We start from the raw sequence: 13591 nt of genomic DNA on the forward strand, positions 1-13591 counted from the left end.
CCTGTGCGATAGCAGAGATGATGGGAAACAAAAAAACATTGGATCTAGTCTAAAGTGAGATAACTCCAAGCATTTCAATTAAGGTAACTTTGAGACTGAAAGTGAAGAAAATTTGAAAAAGTAACAAGTTTAACAAGTAGCAGGTTGTAATATCTGTACGATACCAGAGATGATGGAAACAAAAAAACATTGGATCTAGTCTAAAAAGAGATAACTCTAAGCATTTCAACTAAGGTAACTTTGAGACTAAAAGTGAAGAAAATTTGAAAAAGTTTAACCAATAGCAGGTTGTAATATTATCTGTGCCATACCAGAGATGATGAGAAACAAAAAAACATTGGGATGAGCATAATACCTTTTCCTGATTGCAAGATTTTCTTTAAACTATTGACCAGCTCAATTCGCCATGCTCATTACAACCCCACCCCCCCCCCCTATTCTTTTTCAGTTTGGACACTGCATGTCAGTTTGGACAGTGTGAGTCAACATGGAGAGTGTTTGTCAATATGAACGGGCGGATACATAGATCTTTGGGGTCACAATGATATGAATGGAAGAATCAAATCCACACATAGAATTACACCACTCCATGTTGATTTGTTTGCTGAGGGAACTGGACACTGAATATGGACATCTCATACATGCTGACTTCATCCTGTTGCCATGACAACTACAAAAGGAAGCAATCAACTTTACTCTTCCCGTAACTAGAACCATTTGGTAAAATGGAATCTGACCCAGTTTTTGAGACCTAAAATTTGTGAAAGATATTGGCCACTCTTGTTTCATTAACTGCGAGCATTATCGTTGTTCATGCAATCTTAGCTTCAAGCTATAAAGGTGAGTATTTGATCTGCACAGAGCTCCTGAAGTAATAGTATGTGAATTATTAATGGATACCTGGATTATGTACAGGCAACATCAATTTTGTAAGATTAATGAATGCAAGGTATAAAAGATTGTAGCAAATATGGGGAAAGTACCAGAATCTTGGTCACAATGTGACCCTTTCAAAGAAATGTGCCAAACAATAATGGAAAAAAAAAGTGTGTGGTAGGTTCAACTAAGGTGTTCATGTTTGCTTTAAAACAGTAACATATTTATTCCAACATGTTAAACATTAATTAAGCATTAGTTAATTAATGTTAGTTGTGACTATCAAGCAACAAACCTAAGTTTGAGTGTACCTGATGTGGACAAGTTTTCCCACCCAGTTGCTTTACCTCTTATAATGCCATTTAGAAGAAAGCTGTTTCCCTCTTCAGATCAAGGTTTTGAAACTATATTAGGCCTTAAGTACCGTAATATTATTTTTTCCTACCTTCTTGCGAATGTTAGGAGTAGGAATTGATAATTATACTATATTTATACTCTACAAACAGGTCACATGGGAAAAGTGAGGGAACAGGGAAAGGGGAGGGAGATATCACTGCATGGCATTCTGCAACCATGCAAACCAACCTTGGTTTTATCAGCCAATCAGGAGGTCCCCAGTAGTCACTACAATTTTTGAGAAATAAAATGCAAATGAGAGAAAATGTTTGAGATTTTTCAGCTGCTGACAGAGTAATTGATGCCCCACTATTTTACTTTTGGATAACTCACTGATTTTTTCGGAGATGGGGATTGAGGTAAATGCACTCGATTACAGTCACGGAAGGGGGTGGGGGGGGGGTTGGAGAGGATGAGTAGGGGATAGAGATGGGGAAGACTAGGGTATGAGGGTTGAAGTCTCATGTGGTTGAAAAGTTGGGGAAAAGGCTTTTTATCTGAAAATACAGAATGTAGTAGAATTAGAACACCTTTAGAAGCAGGAAAACCTTCATATGGTGCTAGACAGCTTCATTTTATGCAAACACACTTCCTTATTTTCTTGTTCTAAGCATTCTGTTTTGTCTTAGAGGTTTTGAAGGAGTTTTGTAGCGGTTTCGTATATATTTCTGCAATTAAATCACAATGATGTACATTTGTTAATACATAGTTAGAGCAATGAGGTAGCGGGACCAGAAGTAAGATAACTTATCGAGTCTGGTCCCTTTCAAAGTAAAACAATCTGACAATTATCATACCTAACTTTGATACCATCTTTCCTGTGTCACAATACACGACCAGCACATCTTACTTATTTCTTGATGGCACGTGTCCATAGCAACAGAACTCTTCAGGCCACAAACAGAAGTCCTTTCTTTCCCTTCTTTACTTAGCTTTGTCTTCCTGTCACTTGGTTTTACTTTCAGTGGGAAGTGACAAGATGCAAACTGAAATCACAACTGGGTCATGCCATAAATATGTCCAAAAATATGATATTTATTTGTAACCATGGTTACTTTGTGAGTGAGACACTGTTAGCAATTTTGGAACCTTTTCTTAAAATTAAACATTTACAAATAACAGTTCACAGCATTTGGACAAAACAGACAATTAATGAATCATTGGGTCATTCCATGCTTGTTCTGTATCCAAACCAGAACACCATGAACACACAAAAGTGGATTCTTCCTGTATGGAAGGACACAATTGCACAGTAAACTGATTAAATGTTGAGGTATTTTACCACAAAATGTTAACTGACCTTGTAAGAGGTTTCCCAGATTCAGCTAATGGGGAGAATGAGACTTCAAATAACTCATCCATGCTCCGTATGTGCTCGACAAAATAGTCAAATTTCCGTTTGAAGATGTCCAAGGCATGCTGAAGGACGGAGCTATGTTGCGCTTTACCGACGGCAATCAGGTTGAGTTGTTCTTCTACGGCAGCTCGCATGGTTGGCAGTGAAAGGTCTGGATCGATCTATGGGGAGCAACAATAGTTTTATCTGTGTTGTATTCTTAACTCATTTATCTTTTACAAATGTTCAATCTGAAAATAATGAATATTCATATTCATTCATACCAATTTACCATACAGCATATAGGACATTTAACACCATGATATCTTGATCCTACCTGTTCATGAATATTCATTCATACCAATTTATCATACAGCTTCTAGGACATTTAACACCATGATATCTTGATCCAACCTGTTCATGAATATTCATTCATACCAATTTATCATACAGCTTCTAGGACATTTAACACCATGATATCTTGATCCAACCTGTTCATGAATATTCATTCATACCAATTTAACATACAGCATATAGGACATATAACAATGATATCTTGATCCTACCTGTTCATGAATATTCATTCATACCAATTTATTAACAGCATATAGGACATATAACACAATGATATCTTGATCCTACTTGTTCATGGATATTCATTCATACCAATTTACCAAACGGCATATAGGACATATAACACAATGATATCTTGATCCAACCTGTTCATATGGAACATATAATGTACATATGTGCAGATTATAGAAATATTGATGGAAGAGTAATAAACGGAGCAATCCATGTCCAAAGAACAGAGGAAGGAAAGTGGTAGGGGGGCTGGAGGAGGGGTGAGAGGGGGAGCTGGAGGATGGGGAAAGAGAAGCGCTGGAGGAGGGGGTGAGAGAGGGGGCTTTAGGAGGGGTTAGAGAGGAAAACTCTGGATTACTTTCATTGGGTTACACATCACAACAGCTAACATAAAATAGAACATTGCAATTTTGATATGTGTTGGCAACAACTTCATTTTCTTTTTTTTATATTTAAAGCAATGAGACTTAGCAATCGGGAGGTTCCCGGTTCGATACCCGGCCGGGTCATAGTAAGGTGGGTTTTTTATCTTAGAAGCAATCTACAGTTTTCCCAATCGAAACGACTTTCTATATTGAAAAGATTCCAAATTTCAGTTAAAATGTTGAATTGGAAGCCACCCGACCTGTAAGTTGTAATCCATAAGCCCTCCCCTTATTCTCCCACATTTGTGGTCGCTCAAGTGTCGAAAAAAAAACATTTAATTATTATTATTATTATTGCATTGCAAAATTCGTAATTACTCAATTTCAGAAATGTTCCTAGCTGCGTGTAATATTATGTAAACAACCGAGCCATCTGCTTCCCTTACCTTGTGGTAACCATGCACCAAGACAATGCCAAGTCTTGTAGGGACCAGCCGTCTCCCACCGCCAACCTTCACATAATTTCTCTGACAGATATTTTCGATGTGAACTGGTATGCTTGCGTCTGTACCGATGCCATGTTTCTCCATCAGGGTGATCAGTTCTGCCTCTGTGAGATAATCTGGAGGGCATGTCTGTTTCTCTATCAGCCTAGCCTGTGTAAGATTTTAATTGAACACAAATGGTCAACTTTTGTTTCGTGCAATTTTGACCATACACATTGATTAATAATAATAATAATATTCATGATAATAAATGAGATTTATAAAGCGCCAAATCAGTTAGACAAAAGTCACTGCTCAAGGCGCTTTACAGAGAAAGCAGATTAATTAACAAAAGAACAAGTGAAAAGATGAGTCTTAAGAAAACTTTTGAATGTATAAAGTTTATTATATATCTAGTCTCCATTTACTTATACTAACTTGGAGAAAAGTTTGTCTGTTTATCAATTGGTAATATAAATATCACTGACCTCATCTTTGGGATATGCCTGACCCTGTTTGAAATCTGGTAAACCCTCCTCTGACCCCATTTCTGTTAATCCTACATAGTCATTACACTGACCTCATGAAAGAGATCCTGTGACCCTACTTGGAGACTGGTAAAGCCCTCCCCCCCACCCCCCACCAACCCAACCCTGTAGATTCTACAGATTTATAAAACTGACCTCATCGCTAGGGTATGCCTGACTATGCTTGAAGTCTGGTATGCCCTTCCCCACCACCCCAATGCAGTAGATTCTACAGATTTATAACACTAACCTCATCGAAAGGGTAAGCCTGACCCTACTTGAAGTCTGGTATGCCCTTCCCCACCACCCCAACCCCTTCAGATTCTACAGATTTATGACACCGACCTCATCGATAGGGTAAGTCTGACTATGCTTGAAGTCTGGTATGCCCTTCCACACCACCCCAACCCTGTAGATTCTACAGATTTATGACACTGACCTCATCGATAGGGTAAGCCTGACCCTTTGTAAAGTCTGGTACGCTCTCCTCCTGTGTAATGGCCTGCCACGTCATGAGCGAGGTGAATCCAGGGCTGATGAGCTTCTTGCCAGTTATACTAAAATGCTCCCCGTTGATGATAAACTTCACGGTCGTCTGGAGATAGCGGCAATCATCGCTGATCTACAAATTAAAGAGAAGCAGACTCTGTGATTTTGCAGAAGTTATTATCCAAAGTTAAATGTTATGCTTTAATCAGTAGCGTTGTGCGGAAGTGAAAATTTCACACAAACGGTAGTGTTGCAACATGAATCCCGGTATCCTAACTAAAACCAGGATTGTCCTCAACTTTCATCTACCGTTCAAAGCACTTAGTTACGAGACTGTTAATGTCATACATTCAATATGCATAGCCTAGGCTATGTACATACTCTTACACGCACGGTTATAAAAAAAAAACATACCAAATTACAGGCTATATTAGGACCTTTGTTTTTTAACATACACTTTAAAAAAAAAAAGCACAAACCTTGGAAAAAAGTAACCCACACCATCCTTCATTCATTCTCGACGTACGATATTAAATTAACACGTTCCCACGTGGATAAAACTTGTAATCCATACACAAACAAAAATTGGGGGTTTCTATTCCATATAATAACGGATTGTTTTCCCCCTCCTGGTAGTATTTACACATTGCACTGTGATTGGGACTAGTCAATACCGGGATCGGGATACCGAGATTCACTTGACTACCGGGATCCCGCACAATTCTATTAATCAGTCTGTGAAGAAATGTACTGAAGGGCTCATATAGATCCCTTCGTGTCACCTATCTGAATGTTATCTTGACATATCAAACTAAGATGTAACATGCATATATGTATAAGCTAATCATACAGATAATGAAACATGTGGTTGAAAGAAGGTGGTAGAGTCTGCATTCTGTGCCTACCCAAATTGCCACCCATACGTACCATATGTGTGGTGTTATTCCGCATCACTATGTTAACACTGAAATGACATTTAACTACATTCATTCATTCCAGGAACCCCCATTGACCTCTATCATCAATTGCTTCAACAGCTCATCAATTCCTTGGTCGATGCAACAGAACCAACAAATTTCAACCAGTTAACGGCTATTGAGCTGACTGTGAGGATGTCTGGTTCTGGTTGGAGATTCAGTCAGATTCAACAATGAACATTCATGTTACTTACTGTAGCTATAAAGTGTTTGGCGATATACTCGTAGATTCTCCAAGCTTCCCCCGTTAGTTCCCCTTCCCTGGCTGGTCTCATGGGTGTGATGGGAGGATGATCCCCTTCATCTGACCCTTTTCTGGGTTTATTGATCCCTTCACTGAGTAAATCTCTAACTATGGATGACCATGGGCAACCCAGTTGCTGTCTCAAGGCATTACTGATAGGACAAGAACAAAACAAAACGATCAAACACAAGAGTTCATAGATTATCGTTCTTGGGTTGCAACCCTGCTATGAGGGTCATGCCACCCCAAACCCTGCTATGAGGGTCATGCTAACCCTAACCACAACCCTGCTAACAAACATTGGAAACATTGTTTCCAAAAACCTGGCTTGGGACCTACTGTAATAGCTTGGTGACCCATTCTTGGTTGCGACCAATAGTATGGGAAGCCTAAGGTTACAAAGAATGTAAGGCCCATTGTGGTAGTAGCTATTCCACTGGACATCATGTTGTTCACTTTCTAACAGTCTCAAAATTTCATCATATTGTATATAAAGCATATTTCATAGACATGGTGCTAGATGTCTTGAGAAAAAGTGGGTAAGGAATGATAAAAATGATCTAGTTCAAATCTTAGCGGAAAATAGCAGTTTTTTTTAGAACTTTTTTTATTGACTTGTTTCATATGTCACTATTCATGTTGTATCTCCCATGTTTAATACATCTAACTTAACAAATGGCACTGAAACCAATTTATTATATACAGAAGCCTTGAATCAAAGTCAGACCAGGGAATTATTTCTCTGGTATCGCATAATACTAAAACTGCTACACAAATGCAAATATATGTACCAGCTCTTGCAGACCAAAGCATACTGGTTCTGGAATTTTATGAGAAATAAAGTTCATAAATCTGAAGAAAAGTTGAAATTGGAACACTTAATTTTTCCCTGCATACAACACAAAATCTACCCTATTAAAAATTAACTTTGACATATGAATTTTTCCAAACAGGGACTTACTTGAAGTCAAAATTTTGCGAGTAAGATGTTGTTTCTGTCCTGGGGTAGCTGATGTAACCCTGGGTGTACAACCGTTCAGCAATCTGCATAGCGTGGTGAGGACTCATTCCTAACGAAGCACTCGCAACTCGCATAAGCTCTACGGTATTTAATGCAATGGGGCGCTGTTTCTTTTTCTCCTCAGAAGAAACAGAAGTGACCCTGTGCATATAGATAAAAAAAAATACATATTTACCCATAATTAATTATGCAAATGTGGCATTGTTTCAATTACACTGAGGGATATACTAGCAGCCTAGAAATGTGCCATAAATATGACAGACATGGTTGCCATGAATTAATGCTCAAAAACGTGACAAACTATTTTATTACATATCCACTCTCATTAAATGTCATCTTTTCCAAGTTAAATATGGCAGCCATTTTGTCCACTCTTTGATAGTGACACCTTTGAAAAGCATTTTATGATTGTTTAAATATTTCGTATTTTCAGAAATGAAAGGAAACACTGAAATCGACAAAGTTAATGATAGAAATATTTCTGTAGTGGTTTTGCAAAATGCACAATTTTCATTGAAAAGAAAACAAAGTTATGAATACGACAAAGATCTGCAATAACTGCAACTTCAAAATATCATGTCAGAAAGAAGCTTTCACAGATGGTGGTTTAAAAGTATGCAAGCTACACCAATATTATGATCATAACACCAACATTCTGTGGCAACCTTTTTCCTAAAGCAAATCAGTCTACATATCTTTTCGAAACACCTATATTCAGCCTGAAATTAACCAATAATATAGGGGAATTACATTGATCAAGCTCTCTTTTAATTGAAAAAAAAAACTTGTTTTGTGTATCCAAAATATATTCTACTAACACTGCTTCCTTCTGCCCTTTCACCAGATTCAGAAACAGCTGGGCCACATCTTTGTCAAATATTCTTTGTCGTCCCCAGTCAAGCGTTACGGACTGACCACCGTTTAATACCTGAAAATAAAACACAAAAGAAATGGCTGGTCTCTCAAGCTGAGGGTAACATAACTACAAGCGAAAGCTATAAACTTGAATTACTGTTAGAGAGCTTGTACCACTACCTGGTAAGATGGATAAAATGATTGAATTTAGCGCTCTCTTTTGAAGTTTTCTTTACAAATATTCTCTCCTATTCATTCCAATAAAGAGTCGGATATAAATTGATAACAATGACAGACTATAGATTTCATCTCTATCTCCCTTGTAATATATCCTTTTGCACATTTCCTCAGCAGCCCTCCCGATACGGAGTAAGAAATAAATTAATAACATTGCTAAACTGTTTGCTTTAAGTCTATCTCCCTCTCTTCTGTTATATTTGTTACATTAGAATTAACTTTTCCCTCTTCCAAGGATAAAAGTCAAATTGGTGACATTAATTTCATCTCGCTGTCTCTACATCTTTTATAATATTTGCATTTATAAGTATTTCTCTCCTCTGAACTTCCAATTATGATTCATAAATGAATTGATCGTACCTCAACATGATCGACCCAGTAAGCCTCTGGTCTGAATGTTTGAATTCGATCATGCCTCTTATTAATTAATTAATTATTAATTAATTGATCATACCTCAACATGAACGACCCAGTAAGCCTCTGGTTTGAATGTTTGAATCCGATCATGCCTCTCAACACAGAACCCCAGAGTAGGAGTCTGACAAGGTCCGTAGCTGATTAATGTACTGTCTAAATCTCCATATTTACCCTGGAATCAATAAGAGTCAGAAGATGTTTCATTCATTCATATGCTTTTCTTAACAATGGTAAGAAATGTTAAAAGTTACAACACATGTATCACAGAGAAGTCATTTTCAAATGTGCACAAAATTATCATTTTGTAGACTTCTTACCCAAATCCCAAAAACTGCATGATTGGTAACTTACCTCAAACTTCTGAAAGCATGTTTTTCTTGTAAAATTTAAGATTTAGCACATCTTGTAATTGTATTAATGCTTTGCAAATGTCTTGATTGGAATCTCTGATGCGACAGAATATTGCAAAATTTAGTAGTTTAACACATCTTATCATGACAACCATCATGCACTCATCCAAATATATCAGAATCAAGATAATTACATAACAGCTAACAATCATAACATTTGCAAGGCAAGAGTGGCTTAAGAGGGCTCAGTCTAGAGGACAGGTGTAAGGGGGTAAAAATTTGAGGCCCAGTGAGACTCAGTGCATGGTATGTCAAGACATAATATTCAGTGCATTAATCTGATCATTACACTTAGTGCATAGTATGTCTAGAAATAACACTTAGTGTATGGTATGTCAACACATTGCACTTAGTGAATGGTATGTCAAGACATTGCACTTAGTGTTTGGTATGTCTAGACATTACATTCAGTGCATTAATCTAAACATTACACTCAGTGCATAGTACGTCTAGAAATATCATTCAGTGCATGGAATGTGTAGAAATTACATTCAGTGCATGGAATGTCAAGACATTGCACTTAGTGCCTGGTATGTCAAGACATTGCACTTAGTGCATGGAATGTCAACACATTGCACTTAGTGCCTGGTATGTCTAGACATCACATTCAGTGCATGGTATATATCTAGACATTGCACTTAGTGCCTGGTATGTCAAGACATTGCACTTAGTGCATGGAATGTCAAGACATTGCACTTAGTGCCTGGTATGTCTAGACATTACATTCAGTGCATGGTATATATCTAGACATTGCACTTAGTGCCTGGTATGTCAAGACATTGCACTTAGTGCATGGAATGTCAAGACATTGCACTTAGTGCCTGGTATGTCTAGACATTACATTCAGTGCATGGTTTATATCTAGACATTACATTCAGTGCATAGTATGTCTAGAAATTACATTCAGTGCATGGAATGTCAAGACATTGCACTTAGTACATGGCATGTCTAGACATTACATTCAGTGCATGGTATATATCTAGACATTACATTCAGTGCATAGTATGTTTAGAAATTACATTCAGTGCATAGTATGTTTAGACATTGCACTAAGTGCATGGTATATCTATACATTGCACTTAGCACTTGGTATGTCTAGACATTACACTTATGTAAAGATTGCAAACCCTACAAGTTAACAATCACTATTATGCAGATTATTAACATACAAACTGAACATCCTGGTAGATGAACCATGACCTCCACCAACCAGCAATAACAATGCAGAAATCAACACAAGTTACCTGAAAATATTTGGTCTGGTATCTTGTAAATGCGCAACCAATTCGAAGGTCCAATTCTTGTCGTGCGTCCACTGCTAAAGATTCATTCAAATTTGGTTCAACCAATTTATTCATGGCTCCTCTGATATCGGTGTCTGTAATGGCGCTAAATTTTGCCCGGAATATGAACTGTGAACATAGAACCAATATGGTCAGTAATAACATTACTGTTTCCCACATGTTTGGCTTGAAGGGAGGTGTAGGAGAGAAATATGTTCACTGATAGCACTAAATCTTACTAACTCAAAATGATCATTCTCAGTGTAAACTGTTATGTGATTAGGATACAACATACAACTTTGATAAAAAAAAAATAACATCTGTTTTTAGGTGTTGTTAGCTAATTAAAACATTTTTCCATCATTCTACTATCAAATTGTTGGTCTCTCATGGTTGGTTGAGTTTTTACGAAGAGATTCATTTTCAGGTTACCTGTTCCCTTCCCCTCGGTCTGTTCATCACAGGCTCCACACAGTCAATTACCTCAAAACAAATGTTTTCACCTTCCTTGTCACAATCAAGCCAGAGTATCAGATAATCTGAGCCACGGCCCTGTCGAAAGAAGAGAATAGCTGTAGTAAACTGAAGATCACTAACGATGACAAATTTTATGTTGCAGTAGGGCAGCTATTCCTAGATGATTGCATAACTACTTCAGTGTTTGGCAAACATGAGAACGTACTGTACACATATCTCAAGTTTACCTCACAAAAATATATTTTTAAAGAATTTAACGAGGCCTGTTTCATGATTAACCTTGAAATTTGCATACCTATCCAACTAATTACATAGTCTTCATAATAACTGTGCCAGTGGTTATGATGGTATTTTTATTGTACATCCTAAGAAAAGCTTCATTTTGTATCGTGAAACCACTTGCTTGTATTTTTAACCTTTCCCTTACCATTGGAATGTTTCAGACAATAACACCAGTGTTGTAAGCCGGTGAGCCAAGTTTGACTTATAATTACGAGACAAATTCTATTTTATCCTGTCTTACAATAATTTGGGAACAGGTTGACAATCGCATTACTGCTCTTGTTACAGTAGGAAAAATGAGCTTTTCTGCTTTTGCAAACAGCATGCTTCTTAAACGACTGCCCTTTGATGTTGCAGGTTATATAACTCATACTATAAACAGAATACTACTGGACTATTTATTGATTTTCCAAGGCTTTTGACACAGTATTCTACTTAGTACATTGTATCATTATGGTATTCCTCACCAGTGGATCTCAAGCTATTTGTCTAATCAAAAGCTATTAGTCTTACCTCCGTTGTCAAAAAATGTGGCATTTTCAGGTTTGGGTTTGCTTCCTTTTTTGCTGTTGGAGCTCCAAACAGTTCAGACTATTAAAAAAAAAGTAACATTGTATATTCATTAAATTAAAATCAAGGCCACAGTATCCACTCTTACTACCTTTCAGATGTTGAATGTTTCATTGATCAAATAGATGATAGTCAAATGTTTGCAAAAGCTAAAAAATAAAAGTCTTACCCCATCTTTCCCCTCCCACCCACTGTACCAAAGTTGATCCACCTTCTTCCCATCCCACAGAGAAAAACATTTTGCATGTGATAGTTTTTCAATCAAATAAAAGGCCACGTATTTTCTTTTCTGTTACTTTCAGAACACATTTGAAACACTGCTTTAAACCATCAAATAAGTTTTAGCCAAATGTCACAAAAAAGACCTGTTCTAGAATAGACCACATTCTGTGAGTGTTTAAGGATGACATTGTAGGCACTACCCATGGTGCAGACATCTCAATAAAGTTGGGTCTAAGATTAGCATTTTCTTTGACTATTGAAATTCAAGTTTGTAAACTGGTTGCACCATATTTAAGCAGATAAATTTGACTCATTTTCCACCAGAACATAATATATATTTCCTAAAGAAATATTTTCTTTCTGTGCTAGTTAAAAGTGTCAACTGTAGCAGACAAGGCTAGGCAACATTGTGTATGTGTAACAGATGATTGTATGTGTGTGAATATGAAATAAAAAATAAGCATGCACATACAAGAGCTCTTCTTATAATTGAATAATGAATGTATGTACTAATTAATTTGTGAAACTTACTGGATCCACTTTGTCCCAACTATTGTACTTTGGGAGGAAATCCAAACCCATTACATGTCCACAAACTGATGTCATCTGAAAGAAATGAGAGAAAGATGTTATATTGACTTTGACAAGTTTTTGATTAGTAATACAATTAAGTGAAATTAAAAACAATAGTTTTAGTGCAGCTGATCTGATGTGGCAGGGACTACAGTTGTGCAAAGCTACAGCCACGACCAGCCAATTTCCTCAAAGATCAAGTTCAATTATTTTCAGCAACATTTATATCTAATGGACATGTTTGTCACAGAATCTGTCACAAGCTGAAACACTCATTTAAAAATCCCAATCCAAAATACATATCCAGATGCCTTAGCAAAACCTAGAAGGAAATGTAGTCAGCCTTGTAAATTTAAAAACTATACCTGACCATTAAGCTATCTGACTTTAACATACTAGCTTAAATATTATATTTCCGAGAAGTATCGAATGTCGTAAACTTCTCATAATAGTCATTTTCTCATACTTGTCATATGCCTAACTTCAGCCTACACTAGTTAGGCCTACTGTATGCTTCACTGTTCTTGTTGCAATCATAATCATCCATGAGACTAAAAGTTTCTCATCGATGGTTAAGATTATCACTGAAATTGTGAACTAAAAAGTTTAATTAGTAAACGGCTCACGATCCTTACCTTGAATTTCACGGGTTCTCCCTGAAATGTTCCATTGTACTCATGTATAGAACAAGCTCCGTTAAACCCTTTCCGCGAATGAAGGTTGCCTCCAGATAGAATTTTAGCCAGTGACTGAGCTAATTGTGGCTTTTCGGCCACCATAAAGGCAGTCTTCATATTTCTAGTGTTTATAGTCACGTTGCTAACAATATAATGACTTCAATGCTCCCATTTCAGATGGTAAATGGAGTAAATTAACCTTCGTGAACGTGGATTACTGGCAAGAGAAAAATTCATGGAGGCAGCCATTGTAGGATCGTTCGAAGCAATTAAAATATTTTAAATAG

At 37.0% G+C, this 13591-nt stretch overlaps 1 protein-coding gene across 1 annotated transcript in view; it reads right to left on the reverse strand.

Moving 5' to 3' along the window:
- LOC139969858 (DNA topoisomerase 3-beta-1-like) overlaps nucleotides 1–13587 on the reverse strand; it is a 28979-nt gene extending 15392 nt beyond the window's left edge. Inside the window, exons 1-12 of the mRNA XM_071975195.1 lie at nucleotides 13263–13587; nucleotides 12586–12660; nucleotides 11776–11853; nucleotides 10936–11055; nucleotides 10465–10632; nucleotides 8848–8982; nucleotides 8120–8229; nucleotides 7242–7442; nucleotides 6231–6432; nucleotides 5010–5192; nucleotides 4005–4214; nucleotides 2573–2790 (exon numbers count right to left, since the gene is read on the reverse strand). Of these exons, the coding sequence (XP_071831296.1) occupies nucleotides 2573–2790; nucleotides 4005–4214; nucleotides 5010–5192; nucleotides 6231–6432; nucleotides 7242–7442; nucleotides 8120–8229; nucleotides 8848–8982; nucleotides 10465–10632; nucleotides 10936–11055; nucleotides 11776–11853; nucleotides 12586–12660; nucleotides 13263–13421 (1859 nt within the window). The 5' untranslated portion in view covers nucleotides 13422–13587. The remainder of the gene's footprint in view (nucleotides 1–2572; nucleotides 2791–4004; nucleotides 4215–5009; nucleotides 5193–6230; nucleotides 6433–7241; nucleotides 7443–8119; nucleotides 8230–8847; nucleotides 8983–10464; nucleotides 10633–10935; nucleotides 11056–11775; nucleotides 11854–12585; nucleotides 12661–13262) is intronic.
- Between the last annotated feature and the right edge of the window lie 4 nt (nucleotides 13588–13591).

The sequence above is a fragment of the Apostichopus japonicus genome, chromosome 7 (assembly GCF_037975245.1).
Source record: "Apostichopus japonicus isolate 1M-3 chromosome 7, ASM3797524v1, whole genome shotgun sequence".
Classification (NCBI taxonomy): Eukaryota; Metazoa; Echinodermata; class Holothuroidea; order Aspidochirotida; family Stichopodidae; genus Apostichopus; species Apostichopus japonicus.